Source organism: Prionailurus bengalensis, chromosome B2 (assembly GCF_016509475.1).
Source record: "Prionailurus bengalensis isolate Pbe53 chromosome B2, Fcat_Pben_1.1_paternal_pri, whole genome shotgun sequence".
NCBI lineage: Eukaryota > Metazoa > Chordata > Mammalia > Carnivora > Felidae > Prionailurus > Prionailurus bengalensis.
Window position 1 is genome coordinate 149,887,261 of NC_057349.1, and position 20,084 is coordinate 149,907,344.

A 20,084-nucleotide genomic window follows, 5' to 3' on the forward strand; every position below is an offset into this window, starting at 1 on the left:
TAAGACCTTTGGTACTTCCTGGGCCTCGACTTGCAGCAACACACCCTACGAAGATCTGGGGTATGGTCCCAGAATTCTTTCTCCATTTCCTTTTCTTGTTGCTGTTTTGAAGCCGCTCGCACCTAAACGTGAATCCCCCCGGGCGAGTCCTCGGTTACTACGTCGAACCGCAGGGCGCTCCCACCTGTCACCTGCCGGCTCACAAAGGGCCCAGGCCCAGGGCTCGAGGACCTGCGTGTTGGACCCAAACTCGCCGAGAGCCCCGTCTGCTTCGGCACTGTTCCCACTGCTCCACGGGGACGGCCGCCGATGCTTCTGGGGCCACGCCGAGGCCGCTACCTGACCGGGGATGGGACCGGGGTGTGGAGAGGGCCGGTGGTCTACCTGTGGGGGCACAGGTTTGGGGGGAAGGCGGGCACAGGGGCTCCAGGGGCCGCCTCACGGAACACAGTCTCAGGCGCCCTTTCCCAAACGTTTCTACGGCCCCCCGGGCAGTTTGCAAAGCGCCCTGGTCCACGGGAAGTAAACGGGCACAGGAGGGGGAAGGTGTGAGGGCAAACGTGGCCACACGTGGAAAAGCAGCTGAAAGGCACCCTGAGGAGCACCCAGCTCGGCTCCGCAGCTGGCGTGAGCCTGCTCCCGGGGTCATGTGATCGCTCGATCACCTACGGGACGTACACGGTTAACCTTCTGCATCTGGGCACATAGGCGTCACTCCTCAGTAGGAAGTGGTCGCAGTTCAGCAACTCGCTCTCGGCCACTTTTGGTCTCTCCCTGCTTCTTTTCTGCACGACCAGTACAAACTGCATCGGGTCAACAGCATCCCGGTGCTGACGCGAAGCATCCCCGGGGGCCTCGGGCAGGACGATTCCCGTCGGATCCCAGCGCTTCTCAGGTGAGCACGGCCGAGCCCCTCCCTTCTTTGAAAAGCATCTTCACGTCCTGGACGCCCCCCGCCTGATGGGTGCCACACGTGGAGCGGTGGCCCTCCGGGGATTTCCAGAAGGCTGGCGTGGTGACCGGGCCGCCGGATAAAGCTCAGTCTGGCCTTCGCCAAGACGCTGTCCTTCTGGGTTGAGGAACAGGGCCGGGCTGTCGGGGATCTTGCCTTTCCTCTCAGCGTGCGGGTGGTGATCTCATCTCCACCGCCCGGACGACTCGGGCTTTGCTACTTTATGGGGCTAAACCCCCACGGGGCAGCAGTCTCGCGTGAAATGCAGCCGTTTATGTAGCTAAGCACACAGAGTCTGAAGAGCTAGCAACTGAGCTAAGAGATGTTTTGGCAGCAATGCAGAAAGCGATTTGTGCAAAGAAACACGGCGAGGGGGCGTCTTGCGCGGCTGGAGATTGAGGGGGGAGGAGCTTGTCAGGTGTTATTTAAGAGAAATCGATGGGGTGGAAACTTTTATGAGAGTCAGGGAAATACAGAAGAAGCTCTGATAAGGGCTGCAAATGCCATCACGATTGTGAAGTCAGTGTCTCGTGACCACAAAAGAATACATAAAGATCTTCAAGATCTCAAGCCTGTCCCTGGCTCCCTCCAAAGCCTGGGTAGCAGCAAAACTAGGTACTGTGGAGACGGGCGCCGTGAGGACGTACACGCGAGGTCCGGATTAAAACTATTCTTGAAGGGATGAAAAGTTTAATTTCTGCAACCGAGAAAGCAAATGTAAAAGCGAGCTTCCAAAGAAGCAAAGGAAACCAAAAGAAAAAAAAAAATCACCAACCTATATACAAATCATTGGAAAAAACCTTCTGGCTTCTCTCTTAACCACTTATTCGAAAGCAGAAGGAAGCTGGCCTAGAGTTTCAGCTCTGCTGCTCTTTATCTAAAAAAGGATAAAACACCGTGAGCCCACGGTTCAAGTGACTGAGAAAACACACGTTTATGAATACCGACAACTGCAGCGTGAGAGATTCTGGTATCAGTTAAGAGGCTGTACAATAAGTAGGTTGTTTAAGATCTTCTGGGGACTTATGGGGCTTGAGTAAAACCCTCTGGAGACAGAGTGAACGGGACGGTAAGGGTGATCAGCCCTCCAGCCTTCCATCTATAAAATGGGTATAGGGTCTGCCTTAAAGGGTTTCTGTGGTTAAACGAGATGATAGAGTAGTGACCCCAGCGGCCAGTGTGCACTTACAACTTAACGTGTAGTACACCCCCACAGTGTTCTCACACACGTGCACGCAGCCATGCACGCATACACGTACACACGCCCGCATGCACACAACATATACACGCAGGCACGCGCAACACGCGTGCACACAAACACACGTGCACAAAAATGCACACACGCCCACACGTGCCCACCTAAGACACGCCTGTACAAACGCACGCACACGACATACATATGCAGGCACACGCACAACACGTCCACACGTGCAAATATACACACAGAGCCCACGTATACTCATACACTTAGGCACACAGGTACACGTGCACACGGGACGCACACACCCGCTCGTGGTTGGTTCTCGTTCTGTGCCCTGCGGGCCATCGCTATTTACGACAGCAAACACAGATGTAAAGCCCTCTGCTTTAATCCCACTTATGACAGACCGTGAAAACGACGATACAATTTGTTTTCATTCAGACGTGAAGCTTTCCTTGCTGATGATATTTTGATGAATCCTAGGAACGTTTTCCCCTTACTCGGTGTTCTTGGGCAGAGTCTGCCCTTGGCCAAATGGGCAGTGGAAGCCGGCCTGTCGGCCGCCCCTTCTGCTTTTTCAGTGCCTCCTCCCTTCTCTAGGGGATCCCACTTCCCTTTTGCCGCCGTGTGTCGGCCACCGCCCACTCCCGGTCCCGACGGGCGGCCGGCCGGCCCGAGGCTGTGGCAGTTAGCCGTCCCAGCTAGGACACTCGCGGTGGTGGCCACCTGCCCCCGGTCAGGTGACCGAACACCCCCCAGAGCCCTCAGGGCTCCGGGGCAGAGGTGCGGCGGGAGGGGTCCGCCGAAGCCAGCAGGCTCCTGTTGGGGGCGGCCGGCCGGCCGGCCCCTGCGTTCTCCTAAACTGTAGCCAGTGGATGGGCCGCTTTCCTGGGCTTCCTGGGCGGGGTCTTTTAGGTCACAGACCATCAGACGGTCTCCTCGTCTGTGAACAAGTCAACCAATTAGCGGTTACTTTCCGAGACTCTCTTGCCTGTGGTCTCCAACAAAAACCACGCTCGTTTATTGCGATAAAACCTTAAGTCAGTATTTTAAACGCTATCTTTAAAAGCGTTACTCCACTTAGGTAACATTACATTTTTCTGCAAGTAACGCTTTCTTTTCACGTGTGGTCACAAAACCTTTGACGTGTCGACACCCAAAAGCAGACGCCGTGATCACTTACCGCACGTCTACGTGTTGTCCTCGGATTTTAGCACATTTGCTTTTCGCTTAGAAGGGCGATGTATCTGTACGGTTTCAGAATGTGACCGCGCAAGTCACGCAACGTTTGACCTGTCGTCACGTGACTCTAAAGCAGGAAGGGGAGACCCGCACAGGCACGTCTTCCAGCGAAAGCTAATTTCTGAGTCGGGGCCGCTGCGAGAAGAGTCAGTCAGGCCTCAGCGTGAGGCCCGCATCGTTTTTGTTTCGTGCGGTTTCTGAGTGAAGGGATACGCCCCAGGTTAGAGACCGAGGACGCCGCGCGGTGCCTGAGGCTGGGTGACCCTCTTGCCTCGGTGGCGTCCCTCGCACGCTCGCCGTATCAGGCACCGTCAGCCCTGGCGGGACCGATCTATTGGCGGACGGCAGGTGTGCCCGGAGCTTGGCCCTCTCTTTGAATCAGCCGATGGATACCTCCTCTGGGTCAGCTGTTTCCCAAGTGTTTTCCAAAGAACACTGGCTCCAAAGGGTCTGTGGGTGAGGCAGGTTCGGGAGATTGTGATGGCTCAAGCAGGGCTGAGAGCCATCGACAATACACTGCCACGTAAGGATCCCAGAGGAGGGTGCGGTTAGTGGCATTTCCCAAACTTATTTAACCACAGAGCAATCTCTGCCTTCTTCCCTTCCTTCCTTTTCTCTTTCTACCCAGAACCTTTCTGGGGAGTCTCTTTTATTTTTTTATTTTTATTATTATTTGTTAATGTTTGTTTTTGAAGGAGAGAGAGACAGAGCGTGAGCGGGGGAGGGTCAGAGAGAGGGGGAGACACAGAATCGGAAGCAGGCTCCGGGCTCCGAGCCGTCAGCCCAGAGCCCGACGCGGGGCTCGAACCCACGGACCGCGAGATCGTGACCTGGGCCGAAGCCGGACGCTCAACCGACGGAGCCCCCCGGGCGCCTGGGGACTCACTTTTAAAGTCTGGTCCGTTCCAGTGACTGCGTCGGTTGGTGCCGGAACCCCCCCTGGGAAGGAGCAGTTCCCGCACGGGAATAAGGGTGCCGGTAACGTGCAGGGTGTGTGGACTCCAACCGCCGAGTGGTCAAAGCAGACATTCACGGGACCCACACATCTCACCTGAATCAAGCTGTTCTAACAAATCAGAAGACCCAGGCGACCACCAGGCACAGAGAAACGTCCCTCTCCTGGAGGAGCCCCAAACCACTAGACAAGCTCACTACAAACGGGCTTTGGTGACAAACTAGCATAAGGTGTGGGTGGAGAGTGAGTGTGAAAACACGGTTTTCAGACACCCCCAGTCTACACCCACTCGTCACACAGATGGAAGGTCCCGGGTGCCTAGTTCCCATCCTCCCGCGGACCATGCTCCCGGTCCCTAAACTCGGGTTTCTCTGCAGTCAGAAATGTAGGGGCACAGGGTCGGTCTGCTTAAAAGCATGTTTAGGTAGGGACCCCCGGGATTGTCTCCTGCGGCAAATGCCATTAATGTACTTCCAAGGACGGCTGGTCAAGGCTCCCGGTCCCTGGCGCCCCGGCTGGAAGGGGCCACTTGCAGCCTCCTTTCCAGAGGCTTCTAGCGCGAGAAACGCTGACTCGGTAGGTCCCATCCTGCTCACGCCTCGTCATTTTCAGTACAGACTCACCCCCCTGTGCTTGACAGATAAGCATCTCCTGGGGGAGCCCGGGGCCGGTTTTGCAAACTCTTCCTGACGTTGGGGGTGGCGATGTGTTTGCGGAACCTCCGCTTGTCGGTGGGCGGCTGAGGCCGGACCCTCGTTCACAGGACAGCCTTGCGGGAGAGCTGGTGACTCCCTTCCCACCTGACCCCTGATCGTTTTTAGGCGAGGCGGCTTCCGTTCTGATACAGTCGTTCCTTGCTTTCATCGTGGCCGTTTGGCTCTAGCTGAGTCCCGCCGGCATTTTTCCCCCACTTACTCAAAATTCCTCTAAATCCGACGGAGCGGAGGCGGAGACCCATCACCCACCTCATTGCAGGCCCTGCAGTTCTGCTTTGGCCCAAGGGGGCGAACACATTGAATTCAACAGGACGCACGGACCGAGCACTGTTTTGGTTTTCTGTTGCTGTCCTCACGACGTCAGCCGCCTAACCCGCACACTCTTCGAACCTCCCAGTTCTGGAGGTCGGGGGTCTGATGCGGGTCGTGCAGGCTGAAACGGGCGCGTTGGCAGGGGCTGTGCTCCTTTTGGAGTCTCTAAGGGAGGATCAGCTCTTTGCAGGTGCAGGGGTGGGTGAGGTCCCCGTTGTCACGTTGGCTGTCGGTGGGGGCCGGGCCCGGCTCGTGGAGCCCACTCACCTGCTTGGCGTTCAAAGCGACGACGGACTGAGTCCCCCCCATGTTTGAATCTCTCTCTCCCGCTCTCCATCTCAAGGCGCTAACGCTTGTCCCATCCGCAAAGCCCCTTTTGCCGCATGAGGGCACGCGCGCACAGTTTCCGGGGATTTGGGCGCGGACGTGGGTCCTGCTGACCACCTTGTCTGTCAGTACAGTGTGTGTGTGTGTGTGTGTGTGTGTGTTAGTGAGTGTGCAAGCGATACGTGATCGAGGAAGGGGGATACGATGTGGGTGAAAGGAAGCTTATGTTAGGTGGCTGGCCAGCAGGCTGACTGGTGGTGTTCCCTCTGCATGGATTTAGTCGTCTCTCCATGAAATATCATATAAAGCTCTTAAAATTTATCCTGCTGCCACACTTTCCGTGTGATTGCACCTGCGAGTTGCAGCCTTCGAACCCATGTTGCAACACCTCTTACTTTCGCCACGGAATTTCGCCATATTGGATTTGCCTCATTGTTCGATTCTGTGCAGAGTTTTTTCACACTGATTCACCCAACATAATGATTATATTTTCAGGCGTCTGGTCACCTCAGACGTGATGAGCCTGCCTCCTCTCTTTTTGTGCCTGACATTGATAAAAATGACGGGCAGCACAGGGTTGAGGACAGGGCCCAACATGGGGCCAGTTGGGGTCTTTGCCCAGGCGGTCACCCACCTGGTGAGCCACTGAACTGTCCTCCATCCAGATCGTACTCCCACGTCTTTGTTACTTATCAATTTCAGATTCTTTACACGTTTATTTATTTTGAGAGAGAGAGAAAGAGGCAGAGAGAGAGGGAGGAACGGAACCCCAAGCAGGCTCCACGCCGTCAGCCCACAGCCCGACGCGGGGCTCGGACTCACGGCCGGTCACATCATGACCTGGGCCGAGATTGAGAGTCGGATGCTTAACTGACGGAGCCACCAGGGCGCCCCTGCAAATTTCAGATTTAATCGTAGATTTGCGACGTCTGCAACGCCTGATCTGCAGGTTCATGGCCATGACAGCCAGGCGTGGAGTGCCAGCCGGGTGTCTCTGAGCGCCCACCCCCCAGGCATCCTCGCTAACACGCTTCAGCGCCCTGCCGGGCATCCTCGCCAGACGTTTGACCCCACAGGAGGCGTTTACCTTCTCTCCCCGCACATGAGTTTTGAGAGTTCCTACACGGTCTGTCCTCTGCTGGGACTCCACGGGCGTCGGTCAGCGGAGGAGGACGCCGTGCTTCTCGAGTCTCACTCGGTGCGATGCCACGGCGGGCCCGGCGGGGTGCGAAGCCTCTGAAGGGCTGACACCCAGGCAGGTGGTGACAGTGAGTCACCCCGGAAGCAATGCTCAACGCTTCACTCGAGGCGGCTGCACACCAGGGAAGGAGAGTCTTACCTGCAAAACCAGATTGAGTGGCATAATATTTCTAACTGCGTCATCACGATTTCCACCCGAGGCCTCAAAACTTCCTCCCAAGGGCAATTTAGAACCGTCTGTCCCACAGATTCTCTTAAAACCAACTGGTTTTTGTAGGCGTGTCTGTATTCCCGTCAGTCTGAGAGGCAGCGACTTAGGAAACACTTCCATTTCAAAGCTAAGCTGATTACATTTTGGGAATCAGTTGGGGCCCATGCACTTACATGTGATCTAGTGACTTCGAAATAAGGAAGGCCTGGCAGGAATGGTGGCGACGGTAAGGACGTGAGAGAGAGAGAGAGAGAGAGAGATGAGCTTTAAAAACGAGGTCGGGCGGGACTCCCGTGTCCGGAAGTCTCACAACTGTGGGTTCGTGGGCTCGGCAAAGAATGATCAGATTTGGTGGTAACGCCGGCCGCTCCTGTCAACCACTGGCGGCCAACACACAGTACCTGTCACCTCTGGTTCAGGGACACAGGTCTTCAAAAACGTCTCCGTGTCTTTACCACCCCGGTCTGAGCAACGACAACAACGAAATGCAGAACTTGTGTCTCCCAAGAGGCGATCTTGCTGCTCAAGATTGGAGGTGAGCGAGATACGTGAGCAAAACACCTTCTCTGCGTGATGTGGCGGCACAGATGCCAATCTGTCACCAACACGGTTTCCTTAAAACAACTCACATGATTTCTGTGGTGAAAATGGTGGCCTGGCGCAGGCTGAATCATTTCCAGGCGCGGCAAGTGACTGGCATCCACGTGAACTTGACGACACTTTTTATCGAGAACACGGATTCCTGCTCAACCACAACCGCGTTACCTTCACCATCATCCAGATTCGCAGGCTGTGCCTTCCGAGCAGGTGCGAGCGCCACCCCCGCCCCGCCCCCCGGCTGCTGGGCTGACCTCACCACGGAGCGTCTCTGGCCCCAGCCTTCTCTTCGCCAAGAGCCAGTCACCTGTTCTTCTGGACCTTCCAGGGTCCCACGCAGGTTCCCAACGGTCTGTTCACCCGACAGCTTCCTGGAGCTGGAGCTGGTGCGTGACTGGTCTCTGTACCTACAGTGTCGTCCTCAACAGATGGTTCCTGAACAGTTGTTGGGCTCAATTACATTTGAATTCGGGAAACATGCTATGTCACAGTGTGGGGGTCCGGCTGGGCGCTGAGCACACGGCAGGTGGGGACGTCCCTCCCGGCCTTTCCGCGGCTCCCTTGTCAGCCTCCCAGCCTCCATGTGATCTGAATGTCACCGTGTCACCCCCCCTCCACGTGACCCCATCTCCCTGGGCCCCTCGGATTGGCACGTGGTCCATCGTCTCCGTCACCACGCGGCTCTGTTCCCTCTGAGCGTTTCCTGCCGTTCCCCGCAGTAGCCCTGTGGCCCCCGTGCTACGGCTCACCCGCTGCCCTGTCCCCAGCCCCCTCCCGCTCACCTGTACCCCTTCTTCCCCAGGTCCTTCCTTGCGAACCTGCCACAACCCCCTCAGTCCTCTGTGAGGACCCTGACCTATGGCACCTGTTGTCCGAAGGTATTTCACTAGCCTCGTCAGGGCAGAGTTTACTTACCATTGAGGTCACCGATTTGAAGTATGTGATGCGATACGTTGTGACAAGGCACGCCGACGTCACCGTCCTGATGGGGAACGTTTGCATCACCAGGACAGGGTCCCTGTGCCCCCTCAGCCAACGCTGACCCATGACAGTCGCCGATCTGATTCCCGTTGCTGTTGTTTTTGCTTTTCCTAAAGCTTCACATAAATGGAATAACGTGGTAGCTGGTATTACATGTCTGGATTCTTCACCCAGCGGGAGGCTTTTGCGACTGGCCCGTGTTGGAGCCTGTATCTGTGGTCCGTTCCTTCTTGCTGCCGGGCGCTGCTTTATCACCCGGGGACAGCGCGATGCGCTGCTCTGTTCAGCGGCTGATGGGAGCTTCGGTTCTTTCCACTTTCTAGCGATGAGTGTGAACGTGCCGTAGCCTTTCAAGCGCTAGCCTTTCATTTTCTTGGGCTCCGCACGCGAGCGTCGGCTGCCGGTTCATGCGGTAAGTGCGTGTTTTACTTCGAATGGAACCACGACCCTCTTTTCTCACCGTGGCCGTAGGGGTTTGCGTCCCGCCACCAGAGCGTGAGCGCTTGGACGGCACATCGTCACCCGCACCCTCTGTCTTGTCTGCTCTTACTTTCAGCCACGCTTCCGGTGGGGAGTGGCGTCTCAGCGCAGTTGGAATTTGCGTTTCCCCGATGATTAATCGCCTCGAACATCTTTCCTTGTGCGGTAATTGCCATCCGTGTATGTCCTTTGGTGAACTGACTTCAGACTTTTTGGCTGTTTCTTGTTGAGTTGTGTCCTCCTGACACCGAATTGTAAGAGTTCTTTGTATCTTCTGGGTACAATCCATGATCAGATTTAAGGTTACAGATTTTTTCTCCATTCTGTGGTCTGTGTTTAATTTTCTGAAGCATTTTTCAAAACGCAGAAGCTTTAAATTCTGATCAATTTATCAAAAGTTGTTTGTGTGTGTGTTTGTTTTTTTTTTTTTTTTTCCGTTCATGCCTTTTGCAATTTAGATAAGAAATCTCTACCACTCCCCAGGGCACAAAGATTTTCTCTTCTGTTTTCCTCAGATGTTTCATGGTTTGGGCACTCGCATTAAATCTATAATTCATTCTGAGTTATCTTTTTGTTTGTAGCAGGAGGTCAAAGTAAGGATCAACTTCCTTTTTTTTTTTTTAATGTTTATTTACTTTTGAGAGAGACAGAGACAGAATGTGAGTGGGTTGGGGCAGAGAGAGAGAGAGGGAGGCACAGAATCGGAAGCAGGCTCCAGGCTCCGAGCTGTCAACACAGAGCCTGACGTGGGGCTCGAACTCACGGACCGTGAGATTATGACCTGAGTCGAAGTCGGACGCTCCACCGACTGAGCCACTCAGGTGCCCCAGGAGACACAGAATCCGAACCAGGCTCCAGGCTCCAAGCTGTCAGCACAGAACCCGACGCGGGGCTCGAACTCACGAACCCGGAGATCATGACCTGAGCTGAAGTCGGACACTCAACTGACTGAGCCACCTAGGTGCCCCAGCATCAACTTCTTATGCATGAACATCCAGTTGTTCCAATACCATTTATTGCCAAGATTGCGTTTTCCCTATTGAATCAGTCATCCGTTCATGTGCGGACGTCCGTTGACATGCAGTCTATTTCTGGACTCCCTTCTCTTCCATTGATTAGTGTGTCCGTCCTGTTACCAACAGGATGCTGGCACGACACCTGTAGCTTCATAGGAAGTCTTGCAATCAGATAGTATGAATCCTACGATTCTGTTCTCTTTTTCAAAACTGCTTTGGCTCTTCTAAATCCCTTGGATTTCTATATAAATTTTGGAATCGGCTTGTCAGTTTCTTCAGGAGTCCTGCCACAATTTTGATTTGGATTGTGTTGTATCTGTAGATCAGTTTGGAGAGAACTGACACCCTAATATTGAGCTGTCTAATCCTGAACCCGATACAACTCTCCTTTCGTTTAGATATTACTTTCTGTCAGCAACGTCGTATAGTTTTCAGTATGGAAATCTCGTGTCGATTTCGAAGATGTAGTCGTAAGTATTTTATTTCATGTTTTTGATGTCATTGTGATTTTTTTTCCAGTTTCAATGGCCAAATGTTCCAAATATTGCTAGGGCAGAGAATTACAACTGATCTGTGTATGTTACTCCTCATCAGTGTTTGTTTTGTTTTGTTTTTTTACATATTATATATTTCATCTATAGAACATTGATTTGGGTCTTTTTTGTATCTTTTGTCATTTTCTCCACTGTATTTATGCTTTCCTCTACCTTTCTGAGCATTTGAAGTGTATTTGTACTAGCCACAGAGCAGTTTTTTCTATCATCTCTGTTATTTTTCTGTTTGTTCACATAGATTATGGGTCATATTTTCCTGTTTCCTCAAATGTCCGCATTATAGCCCGTTAGTGGCTGTGACAGGTTACCTCAGGGTGGCTTGAACAGCATACATTTATTGCTACAGTCGGGGAGGCTGGGAAGTCCAAGATTCAGGTGCTAGCAGGCCCATGTCTAGGGAGGACCCCCTCCTGGTTCAGTCTTCTTGTCGCCTTCACATGGCAGAGAGCAGACAGAGAGCAAGAAGGCTGTCACATGTCTCTTCTTCTGAGAACACTAATCCCACACGAGGGGAGGCCCCACCTATAAATGCCACCACCTTGGGATTAGGCTTTAGCGTCTTTCAGGGAGACACAGACATTCAGCCTACGGTGGTCTAGAGATTTTTGTTTGGATGCCTGACATGAACATGGTCGAAGGCTGGATTTTGTCACATGTTTTTGTTCTGGAATGTAGTTATGTTACTGGAATCAGATGGATCACATCCGAGACTTTCTTTTGTTATGGCAGGATCAGAGCAGCATTTAAGGTAGGTTCATTTGAGTGGCATTCCTCCTAACACGGTATTGTTCTGAGGACGCTGTCCCATGATCTGGGACTTAGAAGGCGCCACTACTCTTCCTGCGGGAGAGAACCATTCCTAGCCCGCGAGGATTCCGAGGAGTTCTCTGTCTCTCCTTTCTGGGATCAGTCTTGCCTTGCTTCCTCTCAAGGACACGTCTCTGCCGCTGTCCTTATTTTTCTGTGTGTGGCTCCCTCCTCCCCCATATTTTGTCTTGCAAAGCATAGCTGCCTTGGCCTCCCAGGACTCCGATCCCTGTGTCCTCGGTGGGGTGGCCATGCCCAGGTCAGGTAGCCCCCACGCCCTGCACTTGGAAACTGCTTCTGTGTAAGTTGGGGCTTCACAGAGCTCGGGGCCATAGCACTCTCTGCCTGCCCTCTTCTCGTCAGGGACCATAACCCTGTGACACCAATGTCTGAAAACTGTTATTGGACATACTTTACAGGGTTTTCTGGTTGCTGAATGCCGTAGGGTGCATTTGGTTTCTGTTAATCCCTCCAGGCTGGAACCGTTAATCTTGTAGTCCTGTTTGATTGATATGGTTCACCTGATGATCTGATTGCTATATCCACCCTCTCCTATTCTTTCACACACAAAGGCTTTACTTTCTGGTTCTTCTGCACGCCCTAAAGCCCCGAGAATGTATGCTGGAGGTGACTGCACATGTACACAGGTGACCCACGCCTCCCCCTAGTGGCACATCCAGGGCAGTGGCTGGGAGGCAGCAAAGACTCCCCAAGTGACAGCTCCAGGCATCAGGGAAGGAACGGGCTGGGGGCCGCCCCATCCATGACTGTGTAGGCAGCACAATGAGAACCCAGCGGTATGACAAGTAGGCTCAGCAAATCCTTCAGGGCGAGGGCGAGCTTTGTGTTATCCCGACTTCCTCCCAGAATGTCAGGTATGGGTACTGACTGTGTAGGTGATAGATTCCCTGCCGGTGCACCTGGGGCAGGGGAGGGGGGGGGGTAGGGTGGAGGAGGAGGATGAAGACACATTTGACACGATTATCAGCATCCTGGGCCAGGGAATTTATTGGGGACGGGGAGGGACAGATGATATATCAGGACGGTCACACTCAATAACAGGGAATGGTTGGATGTGAAGAGAATTCTCCGTCCTTTCCTGTTTGAGTTTGTTTCAAACGCCAGTGGTCAGAGCCCTTCCCTCTGAGACTCCAGCTCCGCGCTCACTCGTATCCCGGCGAATTTCTTGAGCCGGGCCCCGGGCACTGCCCCTCTTGGCTTTGACCTTCCTCCCCGCGGTCTGGTTTCTGACGACTAGGATGTCGCTGTCCCTGCAGGTTAGTGGTTGTAGGCTGCAACAGCCGTGACTTTTAAGAAGCATATACACGTCCCTCCTGCCTTTCGAGCCCGGGAATCTTAGTGTACGTTGAGAATGACTGTCACGTTTAGACTTTAAAAAAAAATTCTACGGGAGATTCTCACATCCCCAGCAGGATGAAAAACACCGAATGATTCTGTCAACTAGATGCAGGCAAAGACTGTAAATTCTAAGTATTGTAGACGCACCTACACTTCTGTGGATGTTGTTCACTGGGATCTTATTGAACGTAATTAAATTGACTTTTGCACCAAGATTTCTGTGTAGGTCAGAATCTGTGGTTTTGCTGCTATCACCCTTCTTTACGCTATAGATCGGGGATTGACAAATGATGCCCCATGGACTCAAGCGCATTCATTTGTGAAATTGTTTATGGTTGCTTTCACGCCACCGGGGCAGGTCTGAGTAGTTGGGACAGAGACTATATGACCTGCAGAGGGAAAATATTTACCATCTGGTCCTTTACAGAAAGAGGTTGTGGACCCCTGTTCTAAATGAATATTTTGAAACAAATATTTTGGGGGGGGCGCCTTGGTGGCTCGGCTGGTTGAGCATCCAACTTCAGCTCAAGTCGCGATCTCAGGGTTTGTGAGTTCAAGCCCCGCATCGGGATCCCTGCTGTCAGTGCAGAACCCACTTCGGATCCTCTGTCCCCGCCGCTCCCCCACCCCCCGCCTCTCTCTGCACCCACCCTGCTCACACTCTCTCTCTAGAATAAAAAATTTTAAGTTGACGTATTTATTTTGGGAGAGAGAGAGCGGGGGAGGGGTAGAGAGAGAAGGAGACAGAGAATCCCAAGCGGGCTCCGTACTGTGAGCACGGAGCCGATACGGGGCTCGAACACGCGGACCGTGAGATCATGACCTGAGCCGAAGCCCAGAGTCTGATGCTTCCCTGAGCCCCCCAGGCGCTCCCCCCCCCGAATGGATATTTTCACGTAAGCCAGCATGCCGCGCACGCTCTGGGTCCTCGTGAGACGGAATGCTGGTAACGCGATTCTCCGGCTCCCTGGGAACATTTCTGTCTCAACTACAGTGTATCTTGCTTTCTTTCCTCCTTAGACTCACTTCTCTACTGTCTCCGCTGGTGAGCCGGAGGGGCTGGACGCCCACCCCCTTCCGTACCAGGCCCGTATTTTCTGCCGAAAACAAGAGCGCGATGAACGGGGTGAGCGTCTAGTCTCCTTTGGCGGGGGTACCGTTTCGGTCAGCCGGGGCTCCTCGGAAATCACACGGCAGCTAACTCTACCTCTGTTCGCCTTCCAGGAACCGATGAACATCAGCGACGTCTTCGGTCTGAGTGAGGATTACTTCGGGTCGGGTAATAATAGCTCGGATTACTCACTTGATGACAACACGTTACTGTGCTCCCTGCAGGAGGTCAGAACGTTCTCTGGGCTGTTTGTGCCCATCGCTTACTCCCTGATCTGCGTCTTTGGCCTCCTGGGCAATGTTTTGGTGGTGGTCACCTTTGCCTTCTACAAGAAAGCCAAGTCTATGACAGACGTGTACCTCTTGAACATGGCCATCGCCGACATACTTTTTGTCCTCACCCTCCCGTTCTGGGCCGTCAGCCACGCCACCGGCGAGTGGATCTTCAGCAACGCCATGTGCAAGCTGATGAAGGGCATCTATGCCATCAACTTCAACTGCGGGATGCTGCTCCTGACCTGCGTCAGCATGGACCGCTACATTGCCATCGTCCAGGCCACCAAGTCCTTCAGGCTGCGGTCCAGGACGCTGGCGCACCGCAGGGCCATCTGCCTCGTGGTCTGGGTGGCTTCCGTCCTCATCTCCGGCTGGACGTTCACGTTCAACCAGAAGTACGACGTGCACGGCAGCTACGTGTGCGAGCCCCGGTACCAGGCGGTCTCGGACCCCATCAGGTGGAAGCTGCTGATGCTGGGGCTCCAGCTCCTCTTCGGCTTCTTCATCCCGCTGGTGTTTATGATGTTTTGCTACACGTTCATCGTCAAAACCCTGGTGCAGGCTCAGAACTCCAAGCGGCACAAGGCCATCCGCGTGATCATCGCGGTGGTGCTGGCGTTCCTGGCTTGCCAGATCCCCCACAACATGGTGCTCCTGGTGACGGCCGCGCAGCTGGGCAGGATGAACCGCTCCTGCCAGGGCGCCAGGCTGCTGGGCTACAGCCAGAACGTCACCGAGGTCCTGGCCTTCCTGCACTGCTGTCTCAACCCCGTGCTCTACGCCTTCATCGGCCAGAGGTTTCGGAGCTACTTCCTGAAGATCGTGAAGGACCTGTGGTGTGTGCGGAGGAAGCAGAAGGTGTCGGGCTTCTCCTGCTCCAGGCTGCACTCGGAGGCCTTCACCTCCAGGCAGAACAGTGAGACCGCGGACAACGACAACGCGTCGTCCTTCACCATGTGACCGGCCCGGGGCCGCGGCCCGGCGGCTCGGGGAACGTGCACTTGGACCGGGACCCCCGTCCCCCTGTGGGACCGGCCGCGGGGGTCTCATCCTGATGGGGCTGCCGGGGCCCCCACGTGGCGTGTCCCCACTTTTCTTCCCCGCAGCCCCGAGCCCCCCGGGGCTCCCCACGGCTGGCGTTCCCCAAAGCAGAGAGGACTCTTGGCAGACGTGGACGTTTTCGGAAGCGGGCGCGGAACCGCCCCTAGAGCACGGTGTCTCCTGGTCACTTCACACACGTGCAGGGTTTGCAGAGAACGTCACACGAGAGCCTCACACGAGGCAGCGCAGGCAGGCGCCGGAACGCGTTCCCCGGGCTGGAGAAGCGGCCTGGGGGACGGGAGAGAGCGGGTCGCAACGCGCCGTCGGGAGAGCAGACGTTTGCTTTATTTCCCTGGGAAAACGGTCACTGCAGATACGACAGTTCCCCTCCAAAAATCTGTTCGACAGAGTTCCACGAGGACGCATGCCATCGGCACACTTTCAGCCCACGGAGGGGCTTAATAAATACTTGTTACGCAAAGCGTAGTGAAATTGGGGGTTGGAGTACAGTCGGGAGTGTTAGGTGTTTAAATGTGAGTTTTAGAATGGAGCAAGGAAGCTTCCTGAGACAGTACACAGACAACTTTTGCTGCGCGTCCACAGCGGGTCAGAAGCGGCACACACACGGGGGGATTTGGGTAGGAAGCGCTTTACGCTGGTGGCGAACAGGGAGGGAGGGAGGGAGGGAGAGAGAGAGAATCTTAACCAGGCTCCACCCTCAGTGCAGAGCCTGATGCGGGGCTCGATCCCGCGAACCGTGAGATCATGACCTGAGCTGAAACCAAGAGTTGGACGCGTAACCGACTGAGCCGCCCAGGCGCCCCAGTCATGGAACCAGACTTTAACAGCGCTCCTCAACTTTGCAGACAAAGTTCCTAGACCGCAAGTTTTGAAAGTGCTTTGTAAATATATGAACGCGAGTGGAACAAGGACGAATATTACAAAAATGCAGGTAGTGTTACCAAGACGCTGACGTGTTTAATCCCGACTCACGTGTTATTTGAAACTTTCTACTGTTCTCGCAAGCTTCAACCGCACCTTTCCATGAAATTCGAAGTGATAGCTTAGGATCCAGCGTCTGCATGTTTACAGATAGTTTTGGCTTTGCAAAATAAAACTGTTTTGCACGGGAAGTAGGATTCGTCTTCCAGAATCGGTGTTCTGACTTGGGAGACTGTGGTGTTCAGAGGTCCCACCTCCTTCGAACCTGTCAGCGTGCGACGCCAGAAATCAAAGCACGGGGACATTACTCAGATGCCCCTCTCAGGACGGCCGATGCGCCGAGCGGGTCTCCGCAGCTCGGCGTGTGTCCCCGGCTGGCACAGAAGCACCGTGTCTGCTGGGCACAGCCGGAATAAGTTCTTGTGTGTAATTTTTCAGATAAGTGAAGCTTACTTCTTTATGCATTAGCCCGTTTAAAACTTCAGCCATGATGAATAAAAACGTTTCTAAAATATGACACATACTTTATTTCATTACATATCGTTGTTTCTTGCTGCCTTGGGCACACCCGTAAGTGTTCGGTGCCGAAATGCACTGCCACCCTCAGGGGACCCAGAGCTACACGGATCCGCTCCCGTATTAGGTGGCTCTGGTTTGTTCTTTAACGGTCCCGGTGTCTTCTTTTCATTGGTTTCCCCACATCCCCTCCCGTGGCAGGCCCTGGCTGGACCTTAAGTGTGTCTCACACTAAGCCACCCTCCGCGCCTTGGCGACGCGACTCTACCACGGCTGGGGAATCACCTATCTGTTCTTGCAAGAACGGTCTTCCCAGGGGCAACGACTTAGGATTTGCCCGTGTGTTGTTCGTAAGTTAGTCGTACACATGTGCTTACATTGATTACATACGCACGCGTGCGGATTTATATACAAGCACAACTACTTGTCCTGGCCAGAAGGCAAGTTCTCTTGGTTCCTGTTCCAGAGTAGTTGAGGCCATCCTGAGCCCTTATTTCCGGACAAATGAGACTTCGCTACCCATAAATCTCGACAAAGGGGACACCGTGGGCAGGGAAGCGTCACCTTGCAGACAGCGTCGTTATTTGCTTCCGGACGGATAGGCTAGTTTTAAAAGGAGGCCGGAAAAGTACAATATTTTCAAGTCCTTTGCAGATTTCTGATAACGCGTGCCAATTCCAGGCACCGCGGAGGCGTAGGAACAGAGAACCTGGTCGAAAGGAACACAGCGTGCGTGCGAATCGCGCGTGAGTTTGGGAAGGTGCCGGAATCAAATGGCACCGACCCCGCAGCCGCCGTGGCGGACCTTTACTGCCTCACGGTCCCGGAGGCTGGATGGCTGAGACCCAGGCGTGGGCACCAGGGTCGGTTTCTCCGGCGGCCTTTCTCCTGGCCGTGTAGACAGCCGCCTGCTCCCTGTGTGTGACCCGGTCACGCTGGGTCAGGGCCCACCCACGGGCCCTCACTTTGCCTTACTCACCTCTGTAAGGCCCCGCCCGTCTCCAAATTCGGTCCCATCCGAGGAACCGAAGGCGAGGACTCCACCAGGTGAATTTGGGGCCACAAGTCAGCTCCCAACAACCCGTTTTCTGAAGGCGGAGCAACGTTTCACACTCTGGTTAACGGCACACACTCGAGAATTCTTTCCCGGGGAGTCTCCTCCTTCCTGACAAGCTGTGTTGCAAATACCCGCTCCTTTTTCGGGTTTTCAGACGCACGTCCCCGCGGAACGAAGGTGGGAAGGGGCGGCTGCCTGGGGTCAGGCCACGCCCACCGCCTAACCAGTGCGGTAACTGAGCGCCCGCACCCACCCGCAACACTCTGCGAGCGCGCGGAGAGCCTCCGCCCCGGGATTCCAGAGGCGGGTGGGTCCCAGCCTCCCCAGGCCGCCCTCCAGCTCCTCTGTGCTGGGGTGGACAGCGCCCTCTTGTGGGGGCGGGGGACGCAGCGTGGCCGCGGAAGGGGGTGCCTGGGGGGCCCGGTTGCGCCCGCCCCGGTGCGCACGCAGGGCGCTCCCGCGGCCGAGCTCGGGTGGCCTCTGCTGTCGTGGCCCCGTTCCGGGAGCCCTCACCTCCTCCCCTCGCAACGCTGGGAAGAGCCACGATGTCCCACGATGTCCCAGGTCTACTGTGAACTCTGTGGACTGTCATACCCCAGCGAGTCCAGCTCCTGTGATGGAGCCCGACACTCGGCGCCTTGCCCTACAGGGAACCTGGCACGTGCGGTGGTTGCGCTCAGAGATTTTCCACCAGCGGGGGGCGGCAGCGTGCGCAGCTCGGAACCGCGCGCCGGGGCTTGTTTTCGCATCTCTCGGCTCAGTGCGCGCACCTGCAACACCGCAGCCGACGGCCAGCGCGCAGTCTCACGCTCCTCCCCGGCTTGCATTGGCTGATGTAATCATTTGTCTCGTGTTTCATTTCGGCAAATCCATAAGGGAGCTAGAGGCAAGCTGACCCCTAGGCTGACTTCTCTGTTGTTTCTGAGTCCACGGAGCCGATCCACGATGACCAGTAGGGCGGTCCTCTTGGTGCAGGGGAGCCGCCCCAGCTCCCTCCGTCACGTCTCCATCCCGGCCACCGGAAAGGGGAAAAGGGGAAAGCAGGCGGCCTTTTCTTTAACGCGATGCCCTTCAAGTTGCGGGAGTCGCTTCTTCCTTGGCCTTACCTTCGCCGTGGGGTTACGAGCAGGGGAAAAAAGCCGGGGAGGAGTCCCCCGCCGGCGGCCCACGAGTCGCGTCCACACACCTGTAAAGGCAGGGCACACACAGCGGTTCCGCTGCTGTGTGCGAGGGGAGAAGGGGCGCCGGCAACCCGAACTTCAGGGAGAGGAAGGACAGCGGTACCGCTCACGTGACGCAGGAGCAGGTGCAGCCGCGGGGGGAGGCCCCGCCCCGCCCCCACCGCAGGGGCCAGAGGCCGGCCCCCTGCCCCGCCCGGCGGGCAAACGCTCCGGGAGACCCCGCGGGGCTGCGGCCGGCTCCCCGGCGGGGCGCTGCCGCCCCCTGGTGGCCGCAGGCGGCGCGCGCAGGTCCGCTCAGCGCTCAGCGCCCCCGCACGGTCGCCGGGGTTGCCGGCAATGTGGCGGGCGCGCCCCGGGGCTCTTCGCGGGGGGGGGGGGGGGGGGGGGGGTTAGGCTCAAAAACAAATATTCGAAGTGGAAAACAAGGAACCGCCTGAAAACGTGTACTCTGCTTGCACTTCGAGGCTTCTGAGTTCAGCGTGGCGCGTTTTCTGCTTGGGCTCTGTATTCTGTTACGCCATCCCAGGATTTGATCTTGTGTCGTGCCTTACTAACTCCTGCTGCGGAGCACGCGTCTCGGTGCTTGCTGAGTAATCGTTTCGTTTTGTGTTGTGCTGGGATGCTGCTGGAAACAAGGTGGGGACCGGGAAGGAGGCTCTCCAGGGAACGTTCACGGCTCTGTGCCAACTCCCCTTGCTTGCTTCCGCCGCAGGAAGCAGGTTACCGGAATGCAAAGCTTTCACAACACGTGGGGCTATACTTCCTGATTTGGAAAATAAACAAAAGGAAAAGTAACCGAACCGAGTGGGCGATGACGGATCCAGGAACTAAAATACTGGCTCTGACGGGAAAGGGGCATGTAATAAAAAAGGAGATTCCAGATTGTTAGTTCCACCTTTTGAGGGGAGAGATACAAAAATAAACTAGATGCCTTCGGAGTTGGTAGTTTTAGTAGGAGACCATTTATTTGCAACGAATAAATCGGTTTCACAGAAAGAAACCAAACGTACAAAACGAATGGGATCTTTTACCATTTCCTCCAGAAACTGCT

The 20,084-nt window shown here is 55.2% G+C and overlaps 1 protein-coding gene across 1 annotated transcript; it reads left to right on the forward strand.

Moving 5' to 3' along the window:
* The first annotated feature begins 694 nt into the window (after window positions 1-694).
* Window positions 695-16,028, forward strand: CCR6 (C-C motif chemokine receptor 6). The gene is made up of 3 exons (XM_043592746.1): window positions 695-895; window positions 13,931-14,036; window positions 14,135-16,028. Exons 2-3 carry the CDS (start codon window positions 14,028-14,030, stop codon window positions 15,254-15,256), a joined length of 1,131 nt encoding a protein of 376 aa, XP_043448681.1. The 5' UTR covers window positions 695-895; window positions 13,931-14,027; the 3' UTR covers window positions 15,257-16,028.
* Window positions 16,029-20,084: the final 4,056 nt, after the last annotated feature.